The sequence below is a fragment of the Falco biarmicus genome, chromosome 8 (genome assembly GCF_023638135.1).
Source record: "Falco biarmicus isolate bFalBia1 chromosome 8, bFalBia1.pri, whole genome shotgun sequence".
Classification (NCBI taxonomy): domain Eukaryota; kingdom Metazoa; phylum Chordata; class Aves; order Falconiformes; family Falconidae; genus Falco; species Falco biarmicus.
The window spans coordinates 53752206-53779206 of NC_079295.1; the positions used below are offsets into that span (position 1 = coordinate 53752206).

Genomic DNA, 27001 nt, shown 5'->3' on the forward strand with positions numbered 1-27001 from the left:
TCTGAACTTCCAGATAAGGAAACGTGCTGTAGCTATTGCACATCAGCTTCTCTCTGGATACAATACGGCATGTGCCGGTGCCCCTCTCTCCCACAACAAAGGAGCGCTGCCCATCAATAGAGAAGTTAATCAAGTATCTTTTGAAGTCTGGCTGCATACAGACTCCGGACGAAAGATGCTATTTGAATACCAGTTGTCATGATGATGAGTATGATTATGGTTATTTTGGCCATATTATTACTAATAAGTAATAGTATTTTTAAAGGTATTGAAATCTCTGCACAGAGCTCAAATAAAAGCTCTAAATATTGCTTATTAGAATAGACGGTCAAAATTATTTCTTCTAAGTATTTACCTAGTAAAAAATTCTTGATATTCTGTATGAAAAGTTCTGCCATTTACCCTGAAAAACTGCAGACAACAGTAAAACAGAATTGTTTGCCATAAGTTATTTAGGATATTGGCCTCATTTTAATTTTTCAAGAAAAGTTTGAAAGAAAAGAAAGTTTTTAGGATCTCCCACAAAGCCTACGCACCCATTTCACCAGCTTTATTTACCTCCTTGTTAGCCTTCACTAGCAGAGATGCACAAATGGATGCCTTAGAAAAATATCCCATAACGTTTAGGGGGGGGCTGCTCTTTTAGCTCTTTCTCCATATAATCTAGTAATATAAAGCACAACGTGTCACTTAGTAATATTGGTTTTCATCTACCTATATGGCTGCTAATAGCAGGAACTGTAGTTTTGATAGCACTTGTAAGACATGTCCAATATTTTTTGGACAAGAGAGAGAAAGGCAAGTAATTTAGCATTTCAGTCCCTGGGAAGGTGGGGGTCAGCACCACACATCGAGCTGTTCACCAGCCAAGCCCCCTCTGCAGCCCCTGGCAGGGAGCAACGTCCCTGCCAAAAGGATGCACCTCCGCAATGCAGGATGCACCTCCAGCTGTGACAGCTGCAGGTCTTCCCTTCGGGTACATCTTTGAGGTGTCTTTTCTGCACTTTAAAGAAGAAACTTCTTACGTCTGATCAGTAATGTAAACAGAGCTCTGCCACAAAGCAGCTGAGAACCTGGCTTGCTCTTTTCGTACAAATCTCATTCCTTTTAAAGTTTTTCTGCACTCCTGAGGATTCAGAGAACTCTCTCCAAAACCAGCTACTGAGAGAGATTTATTGCTCTGTGGTACCCAGCAGGTTCATATTTGTCCTTTGGCTACCGCTGGATGAGCAACAACACTGAAGAAATTGAAAGCAACTGTAATTATTCTCAATGCCCTTCTGTTCATACCTGTCCAGAGAGATACAGCACAGGTGCAGGATTGACGCTGTGGTGAGTAGGACATCGAGGGACGTTCGGACCAGGCAGAACATGTCTCCATAGATCCAGTTGTCCTGAACCAACTCAATGGCTCCAAACGGCATCACCAGCACTGACACCAGCAGGTCAGCAAAGGCAAGGGAGACAATGAAATAATTGGTCTTGATTTTCCTGCAGACAAGATCACAAAATCAGGGTGGAATAGTTTCAGTGCAGCATCCTCTACATGTAGACAGACATTTCAGCTTGTGTTTGCGCCTAATTTGCTCCATCACACTAAAAGGTTCTCTATAATGTGTTCCTCCCATTATAGGGTCATCCCTAGCTTGTTCCTGGTTTTACAGCTTAATATCCACCACATTCCCTGCACAAACACATCTTTCTGCTCACATAAAAGAGGCAAATAGATGCTCACAGGCCTCTGCATGTGGCTCAGCCTCACAGCTTGCATTGGAGAGTTTGGGGTGGAGAAGGGGGATTTTATTTTAACTTGCAAATTGAGAAAATCCTTCCAGAAAGCACTGAGAAGAATCTAGACTGAAACTGTAATTTTAACTTGAAGAGTACTTTTTAAATCATAACAATAAAATAGAATTAAATCCATTAAAAATCCCACGCAGAATATGAATAGAGGCTCTTGAATATCTCACTCTGCTCTTGCAGCTGGTCTGACAGCTCCCAGGGGTAGCAGCAAGCCTTGAGACAGGAGTTTTGCCTGTGCCCCCTGCCCACCACCCCCACCCCCCCCAAATCACTGGCAGCACCTGCCAAGCTGCAGCAATGCAGCACAACTTTAACAGGACCTTGATCTGTGTGGTTTTCCGATGTTAGGATTGTTCAGAAATTTGAGACAGAAAAGGGATAGAGGCCAACCCGCTTCTCCAAGGAGGTGCTGCTTAGCTCTGCTTTTCAGTGATTTACCTGGGTGTTTTACACTGAGTGCGCTAAAAATGTAGAGGATGGATAATACATGATCCCACTGCCGCAGTGTAAACCCGAGTGGGGACGCACTGAGGCCAGTGCAAGAGCCTGACATCGCCACGGTGCGACGCATGGCCAGGGGCACCCTTCACCGCAGCAGTTTGTGCCCTCAGCTGTGGGAATGGGGGGGTTTAGGTGGGGATTTCCCCCTGCGCCTCCACATGGAAGGGCAGGTGGTGCCCGGCTGGGTGGGCTCACCTGAGCTGCCTGTCCCGGCACACAGCCACCATCACCAGCAGGTTCCCCAGGATGGCCATCAGTATCACGGTGGAGATGAAGGTGAGCAGCACGATCTTCTCCGCTATGCCAAAGCCCTCACTCGAACTGGGGAGCACAAAGAAACAAAAGAGAAAAGAAAAGAAGCTGCAGCAGCACTAGGAGGGTGTCACAGCACTCTCCAAACTATCAAGCTGCAACAAGGTCTTTTACCACCTCATACCAGCATACCCTTCATACAGTCCCTCTGCTGCCTTCTCCTCGTCTCACCTCATCCGGAGCACGTGTTCTCTCTCCTCTTGCTTCTGCCTCTCTCACCTTCTCTCCCTCGGCTGCCTCTCTTCATTGGCTCTCAACCTCTTAGCAGGAACCAGCCACAGCTGCACCTCATCTACATCGCCCAACCCACCGCCCTGAAGCCAGCCCACAGCTGTATATTATCAATGATAATTAACCCAGCTTCATCCCTCTACAGGAGGGGATGGTCCAGGGAGGTGCCAGGCACAGGCACTCCTCTGGGCGGGCATCAGAGCAGCATCCCCACGCCTGCCACAGCAAGGCAGCCTTCCCACCCAGACCAGCAACAACGAGCATTTCATATTTATGGGGAAATCCGAGGCTTGTGCTCATCAGCAGAAAGGCTACAGGCAAAGGATGTCCACAACGCCCGTGGCCACCCAGGTCTCCCCATGGTGGATAAGCCGACGCACACAGTGGAGGAGCCCATTCCCAAGAGCTGGAGTGAACCATGCCTGACTTCTGAAAGTCCCTTCCAATTCAGAGCCTCTGGACAAAAATGTTTTCATTCTCTTTTCACCCCAATAAATAATGTTATTTTCTATGCAGTTTTTGTTTTCTTTCCTTTCAGTTTTCCTTTGTTTTCCCCAAGGTTTTCCTCAAGATGCGCACTTTACAACTTGAATGTTGAAACCCTCTGTGTAATCTTTTCCCTTGTTCTCTCTTCCCTTTACCAGGTGCCACAGAACAAGAGGCATTGTGGCGTGCTTTTTTTTTTTCCCATTTGATAACTTTTCCAGAATTAAGAAAAATAAAATAAATATTCTATTAATATTTTTAAATATTTTATTATTTTGTAATATTTTAATTATTTTTTAAAGGAAGTGCCCAATTTCCTCCTCCCTGACATCCACAATCTCTTTCAGTTAATGAAGAGAAAGAAATCAAAAAGGAAGGATAACACGACAACACAACATTGGAGATATTTGGAGTCTGCATTTCTACAAGTATGATGTTAAAAGCTTCAAAAACTGTTGTTGGGGCTTTTTTTGGAGCCTGCAAAGGTCATACAAAACTTGCAATTAATAGTGTTCTGTTCCTCATAAAACTGGTTTCATTGCAAACTTTTGAGCCACTTTTCCTTTAAAGCTATTTCTAATTACGTATCCAGAACAAAATGCATCCTAAACCTTCACCTGCTTGGGTAACTTTCCCTCTTACATTAGATGGGTGAGAACAGGAGTGTGTTTGTGTTATCGAGGGTGGCTAGAAATAAACTGGCATTACGAGCAGCACTTGACACTAATTCAGCAGGGAAATATCTTCACAGCGTACGGAGCTGGTATTCAGCACCAGGATTAATGTTGTGAGATTGTTCCGTTAACTGAAAAAAATGAACTGTGACTCTGTTTTATGACTTCCTCTGGGGTCGCTTATTATTTACTAAATGCATTTCAGACTTTTACACTTTATCTCACTGAATTCTCCTGATTCTGGCAAAGCTAAAAAAGGCAAGAAGCTGCTGAAGTCCTGCCTCCACTACCTGTGCCATGTTAATAAGCTTCTAGCAACTGCCTTCACCCTGAGCCTGCACGTGGCACAACCACCTAATCCCAGCCTCCGTTTTTGTCCCTAACAGCAATGCTGCTCTCAGTATGACTTTTTTGTCCACTGCCAGCTGCACCAGAGGGTCAGATCGCAGCCTGCTGAAGTTGGACTCTTCATATTGAGTACGAACAGTATCTTAGGAATTCTTCAATTTCCAGTGTTTTACAAGGAAATACATCACCAGCTATAAGCTCATCCAGATGGGTGAGGATGTTTATGAGTAATTGAAGAGGAAAGGAGATGCCCTGGCCTCACACTACTTTTGTAGGAGAAAACAGCACCAGGCAGATCTATGCAGGCTCAAAACAAGTGCAATTATATGGCTATAACAAGAAAGAGGTCCAAGGCAACTGCACATCCTGGCTTCATAAATCTGTGTCCCTGTGCCAAGCAGTGCTTTCTCACCTGTGCGAGCACAGATCACTTTTAATTCCAGATAATCTCCTGTGTTAAAACGAAGAGATTGATAAAATGTCATGTAGAGTGAACAGTTGGGTGTATCCCACCTCTCCACCAGGTGTTCAGGCAAAAAAATCCCTGAGCAGTGCCAGGCAGGCATCCTTCTGGAGGTGCTGGGGTACCAGTGTACCAGGAGAGGGGTGGCTCAGGGTGAAGGGTACCCGGTAAGGAAGAGGGGGTTGTCCTGTGTTGGAATGAATGATCCCAGCCCAGAGGCAAAGGCATGACTGCTTCTTTTGCCCTGCCAGTTTTAAGTGCTAATAGTAAATCCACTCCTGCTCAATGCAGGACAGTCCTTGGGGTTCTGCTGAAGGGGTCAGACATAACCATGGGTTTGCATCCAGCGAGACACTTTTGTTCAAGCCAACTATAGATGCTAAAATAGGAGAAAGGCAAAGTCAAGATGTGTTTTTACTTAGCCTCTGAAGGAGTTTGCACTTAGCACAACTTCAATGAGGACAATTAAGGCTCCAAAAAGCCGGTAGCTCTGGACAAATCCTTTGGTACATTCATAAATGTTGACAAGGCTCTGTCTGAACTAAATGTGGCTTTACCAGCTTTTACTGGAAAGCATTTCTTCCTGACACCTTGGGTCATTAGTTCTTGGACAACTTTTGCAATGAGTGGATTTTGTGTTTGCAGTTCTTGCAATTACATTACACTGCAATTGCTGCCTGCAATTTGCCTACACTGGTCCAGTCATACTTCCTCACATTTAACAGAAGAAAATAGATCAAAAGGATCTGCTTCATCCATCATTCTGTCTGACAGTGGCCAGTAGGAGATGAAATGCCTACATGCATATAGCAGTGCCTCTTTTGCATGCTCTCTCATGCCACAAACATCTGTGTCACCACGGGCTTGTGTTTAACAGCTCTTAGTGGATTCCTTTGCCTTCCTCTTTCTGATCTGTCTTTCAAACTCTCAGTACGTGGTGAACACTCTCTCTGGGCAGCTTTCCTCCTTGTCTTGTAGTAACAAGCTAAACATAAATTCAAGCAAATGGCATCAGTTTCTGTGCTGCTTAATCACCAGTGACCACTCCAAATTGTATACAAAGATTCTTTCCTCAAAACTGAAGGTAACTGACATCTAACTCCTTATCCTAACACTAAAATCGCAAGCCACCCTACAGAACTGGTCACTGGCCACATGGCTGCTCCTAGAATAGGATGTCACTCCTCCCATCCCCGCCAGAAATAACTTTCCCTCTTTCCCATCCATCCCCACATACATCAGATCTGACAGATCTCATTTTTCCTCAGAAGCAAAGTCCTGCATTGGAGATTTTGGTAGGAAGGGAGCTGGGAGCTGCTGACACATGAACCTGCACTGCAGCAAAGCCCTTCGGAAAAGGATGAGCAGCCGGGAGCGGGTCCTTCACCACGGACACCCTGCACAGCGGGATGCACAAGGCGACTCTCCTCTGCTGGAGCCACACAGACCTCTCTGGGTGCCCCCACTTGCCCTCCTCCTGCAGATAGCTGCTGCAGAGCTGGGAAAGGTCAGACACTTGCCAAGCATCAGTATTTTGAGCACAACTGAATGCCAGAGCCTTCATTAATAATGTTCATCAGCAGAAGAAGACACCATGAAAATTAAAGGGATGATCTTAAAGGTCTTTTCCAACCTAAAAGATTCTATGAATCTACAAAATGGAAAAGAAACAACTTCAAAGGCAGGTCTCAGCCACGTGCCTTCTAGCTGGGTACCCGGTGGGATGAAAAGCCTCAGGAACAATGCGGATACTGGGATCAAAGGCACCTTCACTGCCAAGCTGTAATTGTACCTGTCTAAATAAGCCTTCACAATAGGCTACATTGCTCCGTGGCTGCATCTGTGGAACAAAATGTCAAACCACACTGAATAGCACCATACAAAAGATGTTCCTTTTCCTCCCGAGTGAGCATGGCAGCACATACATGCTGGCACAGTGGTAAAGAGGATGATGATGGTTTAGTTTATACAGAGCCAGGCTGAGTTAGATTTATATTTTGTCTTATCTTAGCTTCACCCGTCCTTCTGCTGTTCCTAAGCAATTCTCATCACTGCGTTATTTGAGCACCTTGCATCTGCACTCTGCATGTACAGAGGGGGAGAGACACCTCCCTCATCCCCGAGCCTTGCTGGGGGGGTGAACTGGCCATCAGCCATGGATGAGGTTTCTCAATTCCCCCTGCAGTGCCTTGGGAGGGGGGCAGGAGACTGAGCCCACTGGCTCTTTTTTAGGGGAAGCCTTAGGGTTGTGAGGCTGCCTGCTGAGAGACCCCTGTCCCCCCACCACAGCAGGGACACTGGCTCTCAGGCTGGCAGCTGTGCTTGGTGTCAAGGATGCCCTGGGGCCTCGTCCCACAGAGGGAGGTAGAGAGAGGGAGTGAAACATTTGGATTTGACCTGTTCCTTGAATTGCTCTGATCCTAAAGGCAATGGGCTTGCACTCGGACATAAACATTTCACAGTAATCAATACAACGTGTAGTAAACGCACGGGTGAACTGAACCACCCACTCATCTCACACTGGAAAGAGCTGTGCCTATACAGCAAGCCTTGACAAACACCCAGGCTGCCACCTGCTATTGTCCCCAGAAGGATGCCCTGTCCCCCAGCACCAGGATAAGCTCTTCATACCACATCAGCTGCCGCCTCCCCAGCGGTGGCAGCATCCACCTACCGCACAGCTGGGTGAGGCAGCGCAGCAGGGGCAAGCTGGGCACCCCGACGTGCTGCTGACCCCTCACAGTGCACACTGCTTCCCTCAGGACGGTTCTGTGCGACTGAGGGGAGGAGGGGGCTTGAGGGATGCCAGAGAAAAGGGCTCTGGAGGTGGAGAGGAATGATTATTTTCGCCATGCAGCTAGGACTGAAATAGCTGCAGACACCTCGATGCTCTTCCTCAGCAGCACGATTTTCTGCATTGAAGAGAAAACTCCTACAGCTGCAAGGAAGTTGTAACCGGCCAGGTTTGGGGTGGAAGACCGACACTGAATTTCGGTTGGGTATTGCTAAGCAATGACACCCAGACTGCAGGGTTGTGGTTTTGGGTGGAAGGGAGATTTGTTCTTGCTAGGCAGGTAGAGGTCGTCTCCTTCTGTAAGAATCCCAGACATTTTCCTCTCATTTGGGCTCCTGAAGAAGGATAGGGACCATAATAGCAGGCACAGACTTAGATCTGCTCTGTGCTCCCAGGCATCTTCCTCCGCGAACAAGCTTATTGCCCGTTACAGACCTCCATCCCTTCCAGCCTCATCAGCTGCAGAGAGATGTGCAAGTCAACAAACACAAAACGAACCACCCACCTCAGGTCCTTGGTGCACAGAGATTTTGAGTTTTACTCATCAAAACGATCTCTGGAAGTGCCAGAGGAGGCCAGCACCGGGCCACGTCTCACCAGGTGTTGCCCTGGTTGAAGACTGAGGGGTGCTTCAGCCAAGAAGCAGGGCAATGTTTTAAGCCCACATTTCCCACCCAGTGTACACAGGCAACCCTGCCCTGACAGTACTGGCATCCTGGTCTGCATCATTTAACTTGGCTGGCCACAGCCCAGGGCTCTGAACAGGCACCAGCAGGTCAGAAACACACACTGGCACACTTGTCTATGGAGCATTTGCTGTGATAATCGTTTTGGAAGCATTTGGGAGATCTCTCCAAAGAGCATTTCCCTCGTGCCATGCTGCATTGCTCCCCTGGGGAACATTAAATAGGCATATGCATCACTGGGGGGGCAGGAAGGATGTTCATCTGGGCTATGTTTCTGTAAATCTGCCTTTTTAATAACCTATCATCCAGTAGGAATATTTGTTAATTATTCAGTCTCAGTAATTCAAAGCTGTTAATAATGGAAGAAGTGGATATTGCTGTAAATTAAAATCAATGGTTTGCCTAACATGTTTGATCAAATCTGAGTGCTCTGGCTTCTAAGCATGCTTCCCTGTTTAATAAAGCAGGGATTGATGGGTTTGCTATTATGAGGAAATGAGATTCAGACAAAATGGTTGTTGGTTAGTAAGAATACAGAAACCACTTAAGGAAAAAGGTGAAATACTGGTATGGAATGAATGCTTAAAACCCACATATGGACATATTTAAAAGGCTCTTCTGTATAGTCATTAACGAGAAGAAAAAAAAGTGTAATTATTATTTCAAGCTCAATTTCTACTTTCCTGTAAACACCTTACCTTTTCTAAATTACCTCAATGCTTTTGCATATTTTATGCAGCAATTAAACTGCACAGATCAGTCATGTTGGTAAGACCACGCACATTGCTCCCCTGGCTTTCGTTACATGTCACACACCCTGACCTCCCCGCCACCACAGCGGGAAAAAATCCCTCATAAACAGCTCAGTGCTGAGAGCACCCTGGGCACTGCACAGACACTCCTGCCAGAGGGAGAGAGATGGAAAAGGCTGAGGCTTGAATAAATAACACTTTGCTTTGGGGGGCAGAGGAGCACAGCTGATAGGAAGGAGGCTGGATGGCCTGTTTCCAAACTGGAGAGGAGTAACTGCCTGCCGAGGTCACCTGGAGCATCTCCTGGAGGTAGCCAGGGACTGCAGGAGGGATCCCTTTGTAACAAGGGACGTGTGTAATTCTCACTGAAAAGTGGTGGGAGCCTAGAACAAAAGCTTTCTTCTTGATTTAACAGTGGCCTCAGTGCATGGGGAATACACGGAAGAGCTACTCCACTTTGTTTTCAACCACGCCACGGTTTGTCCCTCTGTAACTCCAGCTGACATGATATTTCATGTAGGTCTTTAACTACAAATAAGCTGTCATTTGCCTCTCCTCTTTTCTACTCCCCTGATTATTTCTAGGCATAAAATCAGAGGCTGAGTGTCAAACACTTAAAAATCAAGATACATTATTTTATAAGTAAACCTAACAACACGTGTCTCAATATAGAAACATGACAATAGGGAAGATATTATTTGATCTATGGCTTTCCAGCTGTTACCATATTCTTCTCTACTGCCTCCCAAAAATATTAATCAGAAGTCAGCATTAATCCAGAAGCACATAATTTCTTTTAATGCCTTCAAATGCTACACTGCCTGTGCTGCTTCACTTCAGACTGTGCAGATGGCAGGACAACTTCTAACAGATTCAAATCAATTATGTACTTAACTTCTGTTTTAGAAACAGATTGAAATTAATTAAAGTATTGACAAGCCAGAAATAAACAGCATTCCACATATCAAAATAACTCAGTCATATGATTAGTTTATTTGAGTACCTTTTTTTTTTTTTTTTAAACCAAATAAATTGCAGCAGTGGGGTGGGTGGGAAGGGATAAGATTTTTCTCCTTTTATGCTGGTTTGAAACAAAACTACTGATAACATCACTGATCCTGCACCTCCGCTCCACGTATCTGCTGGAGGCTGAATGCTATAGTGCTTCAGAGAATTAAGTATTTTAAGCGGCTGATAATACTGATTAAAATCAATTGTCAAGATGAAGCAAAGAAGATAGGCTATTTAAATGTTTTAAAAATTGCCAGGTGTGGGCTGCGCAGGCAATCAGTACGCACTAGGAGCACTCTGCCATTTGGGAGCAGGTGCTGGGGCTGCCAAACACCGCGGGACCTCGGGAGACTTCAGGACCAGAGCACCCACCTCAGGCTTACAGACTGCCCAGACTCAGGCTGACAGGCAAAGAATGAGGGGCTCCAAGTAACAAACCCAGAAAAAAACCTGAGCTTTCTGCTGGTCCATGCAATTTCCTTAGCTTACAACAGCAGCTCTTGCCTTTCCTGGATGGAAATTGGATCTGGGGCTGCACGGTGATCCCAAACAATGCAATGCTTTATCATGGTCTTCATACAGATGAAGGTCTGAGAACTCCAGAGAGAGGGGCAGCAGTTTCACAGTTACATGGGAAATGTGCAACAGAGGTAGGACACAAATCCAGACCCAGGGAGTCTCCGGGCACTGCCTAAACCTTAGGGGCTCTCCCCTTGCAGGGAAGTTAGGTGGGCATCCAGCAGCCACGTCTGTCTCTGCTCTTCACACAATGAAGGATGAAACCTGGCTCTGCTATTTCCCAGGCAGCAGAGCAGGCATTACAGAATTTACACCCACATCTGAATGGATGTTGTTGCACGGCTCATGCATGTAAATACAATCCTTAAAAACTATTAGACTGTCACCTAAAATATAAGCTAAAATTAACTTATGAAATTAGCATTAGACTAAGATCACAGTTATTTGCATGGAGGAAGGGCAGCTGCTACAATTACTTTGGGATTCACAAACAACTGCTGCAGGAGAGCTCTCGTGCAAAGCCCTATACAATCACATATTGCAACCTTGCGCATCTACCTGGAGTCTGCAGGGCCTTGGCACTATGTTTTGTTCCTTATAAAATATTTCCAAGTCTTTAAATTTTACTCCCAAAGCTCCCTTCACATGTTGAATATTCCCCTTTTATTTTCAGATAAACATAACAATACTTTTTGGATACACAGGGTCTGCTTATTTTAATGAGGTTACCAAATACTCTACCACTATGGCAAAACCAAATTTCTGGCTTAGACGTAGGCAAGAATTTAGGTACACTACAAAGCACAGCAGCAACGTTGTAACAATCATTTCTACTTTGTAAATGCTGAATAAAACCAAAGATCAAACATGCCTTTAATCAGAAATGTCTTGATCATTTCCTAACTAGAATTGCTCCTCAGAAGTAAGCCCACTGCATCTACCAAACTACATGTCAGTTTAATGAAAAAAAGATGATGATGAAAGAGGCACAAAAATAAACTTGACTTTTGGTGTATATTCCATATTAATAATGTGATTATCTGATATTTTCCAGATAAGTGGCTCTTGCTTATCTCATGTCATACAGAAGTCTTAGCAGAGCAGGCTGTATGTTCAAATGACAAACACAACATACCTATGCTCAGGAGATCTGAACTGATGAAGCACCTTATTTCCCAGCAATATTCCCATTAATTGTCATTCATTTCACTTCCACATTCCATAAATGTCAAAGACAGAGTCTAGTATGCACTTTCAAACAAGAATATTTGCAATCCAGTTATTGCACAAAATAATTTTACTTGACAGAGACATAAGCAACATCACCATTACACATTACATGTGCAACTATCTCAAGCTTTATCTCAGTAGTTCAGAAACAGGGAGTAACTCGATGCACATCTGTGACATAACCTCCTCTGGCACAGGAGTGAGCTGGAAAAATCAAGGTTTAGACTCACGCTAAAGACACTCTGAGTGCCCAGATTTCTCACAGAAATCCATGTGATGCCTCCTGCAACAACCAGGTGCAAAACTGGGGTGCACTGAGACTGATCAAGCAGAGCCCGCTGCTCTTCAAGGGTGAGATGCTGCTCCTGGGCTAAAAGCATGTTTCCCCGTCTTATAATTTTAGCCATAAAACCTAAAAAGTCAGTCCTGGCCTAAGCCCACACACGTATTTCCCCAAAGATAACTCTTTCTCAAAACACCATAATGGCAGTTCTTGGTCTCTGCGGGCATTCTCATACCAAGTTCTCATTTTCAAATCAGGGAGAACCTTGGTTCCCATCTTTGCCGAAAGCTTGAAAGTTGCAAGACCTCCAAATCAGAAAGCATGAAGGTCCTGTTCTGCTTCTGCAAGCAAGATTTGCAGCAAGGGAAATACTGTTAAATAAAAGACCCTTAAGCAAGACCTGTGAAAAAGTCCCGGTATCAGCCTGTATATTAAAATATCCCGGCTGTGTGCTTTTCCCACTGCTCATTTACACCTTGGACAATAAAAGACAAATACAGCTACTGGCTATGTAAAATCCAATATTTCCTGGATAGTTTCCCAGTTTCAAGAATCTAGAGGAATGGAAGAGTTTCTTCTTGTTACCCCTGCTAACGGAAGGCTTGGCACAGATAACGCACTGATTTCTGGAATACATTTTATTTGACAAAATCCCCAGACACCGTGTGGCTCTGAGCCACACAAAACCAGTTCCCAGCTCATTCATTACCAGACAATAGCAGGTAATTAAAATAGCAGGAGGTACTTTCACTTCTTTTTTGAAGACAACATAGGACTGTATGTCCCAATGAATTTTTTTAAGGCACAGCATGGTGGAGTTCATCTGTTTGCTCCCAAGGTGTGTGTCCCTTGAAGTGTTTGACTGAGTGAGCGCTGTGTGTCCCCAGGGAATGGTGTGTCTCCTTAGTCCCTTCTCCAGCACCACAGGTTTTGAACTGACCAACCAGTCCACCGTACCCTGACACAAAACACATCAGTCAAGTGGGATAAAAGTCATCTTTGAGATGTCATACATGTCCAACTCTGCTACCTCAATTTGAGCTTTACCATAAAGACCAGAGTTTGGCAAAGTTATTCCTGAGGTGGCAGACAGAAGCCTTCCACTTCTATGTGGAAGAATACGTGTCCATCAGCCCATTTTGTATGAAACTCGCTCTTGTATTTAGGCTCCAGATAGGTGTCCTTTCTAAGCAAGGACATGGGAAGTCCTTGCTTCAGAGCGCTTAAATTTCTTGTTTTATTTAAACCTCCCTCTACATCCGCAGCTAAGTTCATGTTCTGAAGACTGGCCACAAAAGCCTGATCGTCTTTCTCCCTTCAGATAAACAAGAGAGGATGTCAGCCTGGGCAAGCAGCAGGACAGAGGGAAAGCAAACAGCCAGGACTGCCTTGCAGACGGTAAGCGCAGGCACTCTGCTCGGGTGCAACCCAGATCCCACCCCGCAGTCACCACCAGTACATCCCTCAGAGGTCAGCTTGAGCAGCTTTGGAAGTGTTTGTTGTGATTTCCTTTGGCTAACAAGTGCAAGAGCTTCCAAGGAGCAATGTCTCACCCTGCTCATCTGTAGAAGCCCTTGATAAAGATTCCTAGAAACAGCCACTCCTGGAGGAGAGAGCAATGAGAAAGGAGAGACCTTCCTCCCCACAAACGAGTGAAATGACTTAGAGGTTTCTTAGTGGCATCAGATATGGACCCCCACAGGTTCTACTGTGAATGAGTACAGAAAGTTTGTTTGTGATTAATGTTCTGGCCATTTAAACTTTGTTACTAACTTGAACAGGTATTTCAGGTGAGGGATGCTGTTAGCTGAATCAGCTTACAGCTTTGAGGTCCAGTGAAAACTTGTGTTTTACAGTGTGTCACCCAGAGTAATTCTAAACAGACCCTCATGTTGCTGCAAGGATGGGGCATTGAGCATGGCTTACGGGGAAAAGTAAAAGCACTACAAAAACACTTAGGTGCCTGCCTCGGACTAGACCCACATCTGCTGGGCTCAGGAAAGCATACTGAACAGTAGCTGAATTGAAGAAATAAAACCCCCTTGTTTCATTGTAGCTGCCAGCTCTGCCAGAAAATCACATCCCCATTACAGCCCATAAAAATGGAAATTGCAAATAATGGCAGTAATGGGACCAAAAGTATTCCAGCTGCTAGGGAATGGGGAGGGGGAAAAAAAAAAAAACCAAACCACAACCAAAAAAGCATTCTTCCACTCTAGCATGGCCCAAAATACCACAAAAGCAGTTTAATTCCAAAAGAAGTAAGGGAGTCTATCAATTTGCCAGGGATGTCTGCCAGCAAAGAGGATGCAAGAGGATGTTTGTATCTTGATGCACAAGCCCCGAAGAAGCTTCTCTGGCAGAGGCTGCAGGGAACAGCCCATGCCTCCCACCATCTCCTTTCCAAAGAGTAACTCAAAATCTGCCTGGACTCCTGTGAGGTCCTCTACTTGCTCTAGTCCTCCAAATACCCACCCCCCAGCTGAGTCTGCTCAGAAACATGTAACAGCTCTTGAGCAGCTTCCTCACCACTCAGGTCACAGTTCTGAGAAATTCTCGCCTAAATTAACATGAACCAAATACTTCCTGCCTATCCTCTTTTGAGGGATTTATTTATTCTCCTTTTACACTCCCTGTCGAGTAGGCAACAGCCTGTTCTCAGGTAAGTCCTCAGAGCTCTCAGGAAGTTCATGAGAAGAGCAAGCTCTGGGCACGTCTCCAGACTGGTCTACCAAGAATGAGCAATGTGCTGTCCCATCACCACTGTCCTCTGGTCCCACTGTGGAAAGGAGGCTCTGGAAACAAGTAGACTTTGTCTCTTCAGGTCCTGGCCTTCAAGGCAAAGTTGAACAAAACTTAAAGGTAAATAGATACAACTCTGGAGATACAAAGATGGAACAAAAAGTATCATCTGAGCTCTAGAAGCAAACTGTGAGCTCGGGTGATTTTCCAGATCAGGCTAAGGAACTGGGGACTAAGTGAAGTAAACTGTTTACACATATCCAACATCTGGAACTGACTTCTTCTAAAAGAACACAGAGCCATCAGGACATGCTCTTGCCCAACACCAAGACCGTTAGAGTCTGCTTTTACCTCTGTCTGGTATCCTGCTGGAGCAGTGACCCAGCGTTCCCACAGGGAAGGCGCTTGTGCTGGGAAAGCCTCACAGCGAATGAATAAGCAGATACTGGGGGCATTAAAGCTTCGGGGGCACTGGAAGAGCACAGAAAATGTGTGTGCCTACTGTTAGGGAGAAATACTCTGTGCCTATACACAGAGCCAGTTAGAGATGAGCTACGAGGCAAGTGCCCAACCTGGGAGGGGCAACAGAAGATAGGTATGACCCCAAAACAGCCACGACACGTTTCCTCTGTTCTTACATAGGCATGAGCTCACGTGCACCAGGAAGGGAAGGTCCCGGCACAATTCACTCCCCTTCACTCTGACCCCTCAACAGATGGATAGCCAGACATTTAACAGCATCCTGCTCACCCCATCCCACCTCCCACTAGCAGCAAGCAGAGCCCTTTTCTTTCTCCTGCACTCCTCCCTGAGCTTACAGCCACGCCAGTGTGCAGCTGAAAGGTCAGCTGCGGGTCCGTCTGTCACACCTACACCGGCACAGAGCCAGAAACCCACCCTCTGTCCCCAGCAGCCCTCTCCATTGTTGATATTCTGTTTCTAACGCTTTGTTCTGCAAGGATGCCTCTGCAGTCCAGACATCATATCCTGGGGTGGACTTGAATTGCATAAAGCCCTACTAAGCTTTCAGCGATTCAGTGGTTCCATACAGAGCAGAAACTGCATGAACTGCAAAAAGTCACCTGCAACAGGCAGACCCTTTACCACTCACCTCCTACTCATGTACTGGAAGGTAGGGTAGTCTGGCCTCCAGTTACTTAGTTTGCATTGAGGGATACAAGCACAAACACTGAAATTACCTCTTTAGAACAAGTCCTTTTGCAAATACGACCCAGAAGTTCACAGCACTAATGTCACTGTCTCCCCATGGCATGAGGAGGAGCCCATTGCTTTGCTACATTTCTCAGCACACCTGAAGCTGTGGGGTTTATTTTGACCTTTTTTTTTTTAAAGCTTTTTTCTTTTCCTTTTTCCCTTTTATTTTTAAATAGCGTGCCCTACAGTAGATTCACCCCCAAACAGCCAAAGAGTTTCCTGAAAACCTCATCTCCACAGGGCTCCTGTCCACCAGATGGCAAAGTTTGTGTTCAGGTAACAGCTGCTTTTACTTAATGTTCTGACTTTGGGAGGCAGAGGCTGCTGCTTAGAGGACACGCGATGGCAAGTCCTTGGCTAACAGATGGGACAAGACAGTAAGTTCAGCCAGGGACTGAGGTTCGGACTTCTGGCTGTTTGCCAGACCAGGGAGTCACATCATTGCCACAGTAAGGGCAACACAAAGAGTGGAAAGACTGAACGAGGAACGAAGACGAGCACATTTCTTACCTGCATCACAGATGCACTCTGCTCCAGGGTAATAGTCTATCAACAATCATTTATACTACCAGATAGCAGGTCCTATACACATGGCCAAGCAAACAGCACGAAATATTTTGCGGCAGAATCTTTCATATCTGAGATAGTAGAAATGCCCTTTCCCAAGCACTGAACGGCTCATTCTGCAGCTGCACACGCTATTGCAGCAGGATCTGGAGTATATAACAGCTCACAGCAGTTCTCACATCGCAGCCCTGTTCCCTAGACAGCATTCCCAGAAGAGACATCTACCCAGGACCTCAGGACTGTCTTTCTGCACTTCTTCAAAAGCAGCTCAGGGAATTTTAACTCACTGAGAGGGGTGCAAAAACCATTAGACTTCTACCTACAGCCAATACCACCCTTTGGTTCTGAGACACAGCATCACGTTTGTTCTATAAGGAAACACAGCTCCTTCAGTATGACTTCATGGTGCCCTACTAACCCTGACACAGCTAATCCAGTCCCGTGTCTCCTGCACAGCTCCAGTTTTGTCTCTCAAGACACCCTAACACCTCCTCCATGCTTCCTTGCTCACAACCTCTGAGCACGCCTGGCTCAAGAAATCCCAAACATGGACACAAATTGAATTTTGTCAGCCTAATGCTAAGGATCAGCCCTGAAAAGTCAAGGAGAGTGTCCTGGAAAGCCCTGGCACTGCAGCTGCCAACCTTGGCCTTCCAGGCAGCTGGTGTGGACAAAAGTTGGCAGCAAGGTCCAGCCCATTCCCCTGCTCAGGGCAACCTGTGGCTGTCTGGGGCAGCTGCCCATTTTTGCCCAGCCCTAGAGCCAGATCCGCCCCAGGACATCCTAGGCTTTGGGTCTATTTTAACAGCCTTCCACAGATGCTTCCAGATCTTCACTAGCTACCACCCTGTGCAGAGACACTGAAGCTAAAGAAAGGATATGCTGAAAGATACCCAAAAGTTAGGGTTTATGACCCAGCTCTTTGTCAAGGGCATTTCCATCTGTGCAGATTCCTCAGGGCACACTAACACATGCAGAGTGAAACCTCACAGGGGTGAGTGATGGCCTGACCTCCCTGGGTAGGCTCAGCACACGCAGACAAGCAGTGGAGCTCCCCCCTTGCCTCTGCACCCTCTAACTTCTTTCAGAGAGTATACATGTCTCACTTGCTCCCCAGGTGCTGTAAGGGAGCACACTACTAACTTGCAGAAGCTGGAGCCAGCTTAAAAATTCCATCAATTAAGTGTTGGCGGAGGTGTTTGGAAAGACATTCCGATATATATATAGTGCTATAAAGTGTTTCCCTAGAAACTGAGAAAGAAGTTGAACAATACGAAAGTACCCAGGCCTGCTAACAGCTATCGCTGCTGCTGAGCGGTGTCTGGGCTGCAGGGAGCATTCAGCAGAGGGAACTTCTTTTGCAGGGCTTTTTTGGCTACCAAGGATTTCTGGCTGGTAGCACAAAAATATGAAAAATGAACCTCTACACCAGGTCTTGCTTCCCTGTGCCCTCCTGTTTCACCCCTCTTCTTGCACCCAGTGTCGGCTAATGGGAAATGCTCTGTGAGTCTGTGGCTGCAGACTGAGAAATGCCCCATGCATTTTAGTGCTCCCAGCTTGCAGATTCCTTCCTAGGTGCCCCTGCTGCATCCCACCACCCCAGCACCCCCAGGCATGCAGAGGGCAAACCCTACAAACCCAGCAACCAGCCTTCTTTTGAATGGTGGCTTATAAAATGGTTTATTTTGTTCAACAGCACAGCTTATATATGGCCGTCTCTACTGCTGACATAAATCAATACTGTTACATTTTTCCTCATAAAGGATCCGTACAGTTTTACTTTGCTCTTTTCTGGCACTGTGTGTTCTGCCTGCCATTATCCTCAGGAGTAAGCACGCTCATCCACATCAGCTCAGCAAGTGGAATGGGACATTATATCAGTTGTATACCAAGGGATAAAGACACCCAGCTCTCATCTACATGTTCCTCTGATCACGGCACTGTTCCTACCTGGGGGATGCAGGCAAAGAAGACTGGGCTCTGTAGAAAACCTTCTCAATCAGTATGTCTGTCTCCACAGATACCTTTCTGGATGGATGCTGCAAGTATTACAGGACTATTAGAGTTGATCTTCCTTTAGAAAAGGGACTAGGAAAAGAAGAATGCTCTAGGCTGATTCTGGCCTGTTAAATGACATTTTAGCCTGGTATTTCTCACCTAAACAGAAATATGATCAAAGTCATTGAGATAAACAATGATTTAATAATGACTCAAAGCACAGAAGCTGGAGAGGTTTTGAAAAGAGCTTGTGTATATATAAGAATAAACACTTATATTGCAACTTCCTGGAAGAATCTTAAGCTGTTTGCTTTCCACAAATCCCCACTCGCAGGGCACTCGGAGCACACAAGCTCTTTACTAAACCCCTTCTGTTTTCTACACTTTGGGTCATTAAATCAGACACTTCCTTAGTTCCAGTCACTCAGGACCCAGCTTTGCCCTTGCCCTAAGAGCCATCTCTGCTTCCAGCCTGGTTTTCTGGCTGTCCTGCCTCACAGCTCAGCTCCCGGTCCCCTCGGTCCTCACTGCTGGCTGCCAGCATCCTAAGCTAGGGGAGCACAGGGAGCAAGGGCACACGCCGACTCCTCTCTTAGGACATCCCTTAGTTACTCCCGGGCTTCAGGGATGGAGCTCTTTGGGTCACTCTCTCTCCGGCTACTGACTATGGCTCCTGCTTCCTCCCAGGGGTGGATGAGGGGAAGAGACCAAAGACCTTCTCTGCCTCTTTCTGCAGTCAGCCATCCTGCCAGCGTAGCAGCTTTAGGTAACAAACCCATCCTAGAGCCAGCTATCAACAGCATCGCTTCTGGCGGTCCACGGAAAGAGGAGCCTCTTGAGCCAACACAGCAAGGCTCTGGGTTTGGGACTCACTCAAACATACAACCTGACTCAAAAGGGCATATCATCAAGGTCTGTTGTCAGAAACAGTGTTCACTATGCCTTTGTGTGAGGACTTCGAAAACAGCAGCTGGGTTAAATAATGGAATATTTTCTTTGCTGGCAAAGACACACAGCTAATTCAACCAGTTTGATTCCTTGTTCCCTCACCTTGCTTCTCATTTCTCAAAGTCAAGACAAGATTAATGAACCCCACATGACTGCTGGAGGGCTCTGCATTTTTCAGAGTACTTCAAGCCACAAAAATACCTTCAGCCACAAACTAAGGAAAGTAAAGTTGATAAAGCCAAGTTTGGAAGCAATTAACATCAACCTAAAATTCAGCTACTTTGGGGGCTCGGCTTAGAAATTAAAAGAAGTTACTGTTGTGACAAACTCAAATAATACATGGTTTCTCCATAGTTGATTTAGCAAAGGGAGTCTGCCTTCACCAACAGCTACAACCAAAAGGCTTACATAAGAGCTATTTACTTGCACTCAACGTTCTCCTGGTTTTTTTTTTCAAAAACTTATTTCTCAAAAGCGTAAACAGCCTCTCCCCAACACCTGAGGAAGCAAGAAACCTTTACACAGTGTGACATACACAAAACAGCTCTGACCACACTCAGGAGCAGCCCGTTCAAATAGCAAAGGGTTGCCCTTGTTGCTCAAGAACGTAAGAGCTCCAGCCAGCAGAACCACAGCTCTGCTCTCCCAGTCCTGGCTGCACCCCTGGCAATGGGATGAATGAATCAACAATGAGTGCTGGAGCTCAAAGAAGGGAAAACACACCAGAACGGGCAACCACACCATTCAGAACTGACATACATTCGAGTCACCTGAGCTCCCAGCAATGTGAAGGAGTCACATTTAGCTGCCGTGAGATAAGGAGGGACTGGCACACCAACAGTGAGCTTTACTTCATTCCTGGGTAGCGGGAATGCACTGCAGTGAGATGAAAGTCTTACCAAAGGTCTAGAAGGCTTTAATAGTCTTTAATAAGGCCATTGCCCACTCACTGTGTGTGGCACATTTGCAAACTACTCTGGCAAGTGCCCAAGAGAAGCAGAGCCCTCTCCGGATGGCTCAGCAAGGTCCGCAGGTGCTGTTCCTGGTACACAGAAGCTCCTCTCACGGTTGTCATGGGCAGAGTTATTATGTACCTACCCACACTCTGTAAAGCCCACTGCCTGGTTTGTACACACAAAACCACGGACTCCCAGGTGACTTCTGTACACACAGACTATGTCTGGTTTCACTGGTAATTTGGCACAATGGGAGCATATCAAAAGCAGCTGGTGCTGCGGCCCCTACGTCTCCACTCTATGCAGGGCATGGTGGGGTATTTTGGATTAGATTTAGCCTGGTCTCGCTTCCTGAATGTCCCCACCACACCTGAACGTGCGAGCTGCATGGTTTGAGCCCATGCTTCAAAACCTGTAGTCCTCATTGTGGCTGCAGAGTGCGTGGTGCAGAGCTTCTGGTTAAATGCCTTCCAAGAGAAATGTAGCTCCTCAGTCCCCTTGCTAAGCGCTACGTGGTCTGAACTGATACACCACGTGTGGGGGTGACCAGGGCATCCACCTTACTGCTGTTCTGCACTGAAATGTAAGGGTAGGCGCAGTAAAACAAACTGCAGCAAAACCATCTCTGTGCCTATTTTCCTTTTGTATAATCCTCAAAGAGATTCAGCCTTCTTCCACTTTCTCTGAGGCTGTCAAAATCACTGCGTTTGTATGAAAGTAAAATTGACTAACGCACCAAACCCCAGAAAAACTGAAAAAAAGAGAAGCGCAAACGTGTTTTGAAGGTTTGTAGACATTTACAATAACCATGGGCAAACACCTTGACAGGAGCAGGCAGGGCAGCAGCCTGCTTGCTAAAACTCTTGCAACAGCTCTGGCTCCGAACAGAGGACTCGGTGGTGTGCCACAACCTTCGGGGGAGGACGAGGTCTGTGCCAGCCAGGGCAGCACCGGAGGGATTTGCAGGAGCTCCTGCCCCTTGGCCAGAGGGCAGCAGCAGCAAACAGCATATGGCCCACCGCTGTGCTAGAGCAGGTCAGTCAGGACTGCTGTACTCCTGTTTGTAGTGTGCCCAACTAACATTTTTTATAAAGTTGCTGGAAATGAAGAGAATAAAGGGAACATCTTTTTCCCCCCATATTCTAACCGATCCAAGGGTTCGAGTTTTAGTTCCAAACCACTTGACAGCATCTCATTAACTTGCTGCCTATAATAAATGTGTCCAATAACAATCACCAAGTCACACAAAATTAAAAAATTCTGTAAAATATAAATTGGAAATACTTGTGAGGTCATTTATTTTTCTACTCTAGAATTAGAGCAAATCAGGTCTGCCACCCGCCTTGGCCATGATAAATGCAAGTCCCAAAGTGGACTGTCTAAAATTTCCAGGAATGTCTCTCTAACCTCACAGTGCAGCCTTTGTAACATTCATGGCCAAATTTTTGTACATTTGTACAGTTGACTCTGCCTGCAGCGCTTCAGGTAGCTACAGAGATGTAACACAAACACCTGTCTACAGATGATGTATGCCATCACTTGGCACCCTCTGGGGCACCTCATGAAAATCTGTTGAGGGCAGGATCCCTGCGCCCACAGCCAGCCCAGCTGGCTGGAGTAGGACACCTGTGGCACTTGTTGCTCTGAACCAGTGAGTGACACGCTGCTTCCACAGGGCTCAGCTCTAAACAAAGTCAACATGTCTCTCTCTCCTCCCATGCTGCTCCTGCCCTCGTGTTGTCAAAGGATCTCCCATTTCCCCAAGCTTTGCTCCCCTCTGGAGCATCCCTGAGCCCTGCCGGGATGGGCAGAGGGGACCCAGGTGCCCCCACCTCTCAGGTTTTCCATATGCAGCTCTGGAAAACAACACGTGGAAGCCTCTGGCTCAAACAGAAAACATTTGGTATTTCACAACTCAGCAAAAAGGCTGAAATCGGGGCAGACAAAGGAGAAACATCAGCTGCTTGCTGGTAGCTGACAAGCAAAACTCTCAAAACCAAAAACCCATGGTTTGGAAAAGTGTGGAGCCAAAATAAAATCAAGTGCCTACCACAAAGTCTGTTTATGTAACCCGTCACACTAAATGAAGAACTGCCTCAGTCCAGCTCTGAAAGAGACCCTAGGAACAAAGGAATAAAATCATTCCTGCTCTAACGAAGTGAGGTCTGACCGCAGTGTTTGATCAAAACAGCTGGGGAGCAGTGAATCAATATTGCTTCAGGAGAGCTTTCAAATTCACATGGATTTTCATTCATCAGATCCCCAGGAAGAGCTTGTGTTGCCTCTTTTAACATCTAAATGGGAAGCTGGATGAAGTAATTCACCAGATGAGAATTTCCCCCCAAAAGATCCTCCCACTGCCCTGCCAGGGTCAGACCGCAGCAGCTGCCTGCACCAACCAGTCTCCAGAAGAAGCAGCCTCTTGAGGCACTCTCCAAAAAACCTTTCCCCAGGCCCATGCAATGGGCATTTTCCACAACAAGCTGATCAAAGGAGATCCCCCTGCTCTGCCCATGCCCCGGCACCCCCCGAGCACCCAACCCTCCCCCTCCCAAGCACTTCTCACTACACTCAGGCTACTACGCATACAGGAAAGTATCACATGTAGGAAGAGAAAGTCTAATTCTGATCGGTGTCAGTTTTATTTGGGTTTGGTTTGGGGGGGCTTGGGGGAAGGGTGAGGTTTTGGCTAAGGGGTTTTTTTGGACCAGGATTAGGGCTGATTAGAATTATAGCAACATTCAAAAATAGGAAGACAGACATAATGTTCTGTCAGTTCCTACAAATAGAAAATTACAAAACTCCCAATAGATCGCTTCAAAACATCAATGCTTGGTCAGACCTACTTGGTGTCTGTCTCCATCAGTGGCAAATAGCACAACTGACAAAAATATATGGGTAAGGTAAAGATATGTCAACGCTTCCCTCCTGGTATACAGCCTCCCTGTGTCCAGGCACTTGTGGTTCAGGCACTTGCTGAGACAGTTTCTTTGTGCCCCTCGGTGTTTGTGAACTGACAGATTCTCCTTCCGTGAATGATGAAATGTATACTGGGGGATTTTTTTCACCATACTGAGAAACAGAAGACTTTTTTAACTAGTGTCTTTAGAGGAAGGAAAAGATTGGAGGGAAAATTGCCTGGTGTCAGCACCTTAATTCCCTTTACAGAGAAACAGCAGTAGCCTACGCATTTAACTACACTTCTGGTATTAAAAAGGCAAGACAAATTTCATTAAGCAAAACACATTACCTCTCAGTATTGATTACTGGGTTATAAATCCGACCTGCTAAGTGTGCATTAAAGCAGCAACCTGGAATTGCTGGTGTCTTTCGTGACACTTGAGTAGGTGAATGAAGACCAGAGATGTTCTCTCTGATAGTACAGCACTTTGAGGAGGCTCATTAAGAACAGAAATTGTCTTTGAAAATGTATTCTCTCTCTCTGTGCACGCAACGTGCAGAGAACGGGTTGTGGCTTGCACAGAGCACATCCCAACCAGAAAGCCCAAGAGCTGGGAAGCTGTGACAATAGGGTGGCATGACAGATCCTCTCCGAGGTGTAAGACCCTGCTCCCCTCTTTTCTGTACTGTTTCCTCCTGATCCCTGTTCAGCAGCTCCTTAGGGAAAGGTTTCCTGGAAGACCAGAGTACATGCATTTGATCTCTCTCTGTCAGCGCAATTTTCTCCGAGACATTTCCCCATGTATGTGCCACTTGAGCATCCAGGCAGGGGGAAGGGTGAAGAATTACTCCCCGAAATAAAAACATGAAACATCAAAAAACTAGGCCTTGAGTGGATTTTAAGAAAACTCTTTGTGGAAACATACACCTGTCACGGCAACTGAATACTGTCTCCTCCTGTGCCTGGGCCAGCAACATGGGTTTGGTCAGAAACTTGATGTCCTTGTGTGAAGTGGGTTTGGCGGGTCTAAGTTCAGCTCCCCCCACCCAGTTCAGCATCACCAGCAGCCTGGCCAGTCAAAAGGCCAAGAAACAAAAGGGACAAATGCTAGTCCTACAGAAAGACCCTGCAGATCACACCTGAGGGAGAATGGCAGCGCTGATGCCAGGCCTGTGTCCCAGGGACAGCTGCAAACAGGATTTCTAGCCTTTTTGAACAATTCCTGTTGGCAACACGCTTCCAGGATCAAAATGTTCCACATTGAAGTTTGTCTCTCACTGATACCAGTAGCGTGCCCAGGGGGGTGAAATTATTTCAGAGATATCATTTTTTTGCTTGCCCAGTATAAGGCAGCAGAGATGAGGTGGTAAGTTTTTAGGCCATTGCACCAAAAAGAAAAAAAACCTGGAATCAGACTTCCAGCAGGCACTGACAGGCCCATTCCTCGTCCTTGATGGGGCTCTATCCATCCTACTGCAAGAAGTCTTTGACTTGGCTATGCCACATCTGACGTTTACACAAAGAACAGGGAGACACTACACCTTCACAGAAGCTCCAAACTAGACATCACCTCACGAGCAGAGACCTTAATTTACAGGCAAACAGAAAATACCACCCTGCAGCTTTGCAAACACATTTCATGGTTGCTGCTCCCATGAAGTTCACCAGCTAGATGAGACGTGATATAGGAGGAGCCACGTAGTTTATCCTACCTCACATTAACGTCAAGTTCTTCCATCACAGGCAATAGGCATAGGTAGCTGGGAGTTCAATGTCCATAGAAGAGACCTCGTCCTGCAGCGGAGAGAGTTAGAAAGGACAGATATAAGTTGCAGGATCTCTTACAGATGCACATTTACCCCAGTGAAGGTGCCCATATGCTGCCTTTCTGTCCCTCTAGCCTGGCTTCTCTTGAAAGCAGAAGTTATGTAGACATGTCAAAGTGAAGTCATACCATTGCATAGAGCTGTCATAACTCAATTTTCTGTTTTCTACCCTAACATATATCTATCTCACACCAAGGTGCATGCCTGGAAGCACAAAATCAAGCTGAAGTGACAGACAGCCCTTTGTGGCTGTGCATACGCCACCCGTAACTTAGGGCTAACAGAGCACTTCAATGTCCCAGTGGCACACTGGCTCCACTGAAAACAACAAAAAAAAAATCCCCCTTTTATGAGCTAGGATCAGCCTTTAATCTACTCCATGATCATGTCTTCTCCTGGGAACTTCTGGGATTTAGATTCCCAGAGGATAGTTCCAGCTGCAGCAAGGCAGTAAGGGCTGCTACACTGGCACAGCGAAGAGGCTCTTCTGGACAAATGCTCAGTTTCCATAGGGGTGAGGAGAAGCTGCATAGGCAAAAGTCACATGACGCCATGCATAGGATACAGATCACATCTAAGACTGTATCTGTCACAGTCCTCTGTAGACATCTCGTGTCACTTGCTGAAAAACGCCACTCTCTCTAGTGCTGCCTCTAACAGCAGCAGCTCCTTCCCTCTAATTACCACAAATGAGTTAATAGAAAAATAAATTTAAAAGACACAAACACAAAGCATTATACCAGTGCACACAGCATACTAGGGTGTACCCAGTGAGCTCTGGGTGCTGATATGGGAAGGGGCACATGCAAAAATACCCCTGGTCAATCCATCCTGTCCTTCTGCAAGTTATATCTCCCAATGACCCCAGAGGGATCCATGTGTATATATTGTCAAGGACTCTCACACCTGAAACAGTCTTATTTCTAGAAATAAATGCAAGCAACATCAATTACTAATATAGGCACCATTCTCATGACCTGATCTCCAAGATCAACTTTTGATGAAGCTTATGAAAAAACATGTTGCAATTCTGGTGACACCAAGGAGCTGAGCACTGTGATATGTGACCCCTTCCCACCTACGCTTCCATTCAAAATCACACGTGACAGCATGCACACATGTAGCTTAGAATCTTCATGGTAATGTTCAAACTTTCAAAGCTACAAAAAGTAGTTTTTTTAAATACAGTCAGCTCAAGAAGGCTTGCAAAACTTGGCTGGGAAAACGTAAGTAAGAGTGCTTGGTAAATTAGTTTCTGTTTTCACACAAAATTAAAACATTGACTTACCACTAAATTAAAACAGGTTTCCTGTGACAATGTATTGTACAGCCTTATGAATACTTAATAGCAGTACTGCAGTTACAGAGAACTAAATGATTTGCAGCCCAAGTTAAAATAAATATACTTACTCCCAATAACACTAAGTGATATAAATATTAATGTGATTTTTCATTCTATCAAGATTCCATCATGACTCCAAAGAAATGAATGTACCATCTTAATAAAGAATTTGTGTATTTGCTGCTGTTAATCCAGTGGAAAAAATAGGATACGTTTCAGAGCACTTCAGACTGTTGATTGCCCCTTGTGTTGTGCCTCTAGAGAGCCAAGGATAACGCCACCACCACAGCGCTATTAATAACAACTCAAATGTAAATAATGCCATTGTGGTTGCTTGGCTTCAAAGCTAAGATTGTAATAGTACTGACTCAGACTTCCTAGACACGATGCCAGGTTTGCACTGCAAACGAAC

General features: G+C 45.9%; 1 protein-coding gene across 4 annotated transcripts in view; it reads right to left on the reverse strand.

The window, feature by feature from the left end:
* Positions 1–27001, reverse strand: part of HTR4 (5-hydroxytryptamine receptor 4) — a 142016-nt gene that overhangs the window by 72306 nt on the left and 42709 nt on the right. For all 4 annotated transcript variants that reach the window (XM_056348808.1, XM_056348809.1, XM_056348807.1 and 1 more), the window contains 3 exons: positions 25134–25215; positions 2500–2625; positions 1291–1491 (listed from right to left, as the gene is read on the reverse strand). In XM_056348808.1, coding sequence (XP_056204783.1) covers positions 1291–1491; positions 2500–2625; positions 25134–25159 — 353 coding nt within the window. In that variant the 5' untranslated portion in view covers positions 25160–25215. The remainder of the gene's footprint in view (positions 1–1290; positions 1492–2499; positions 2626–25133; positions 25216–27001) is intronic.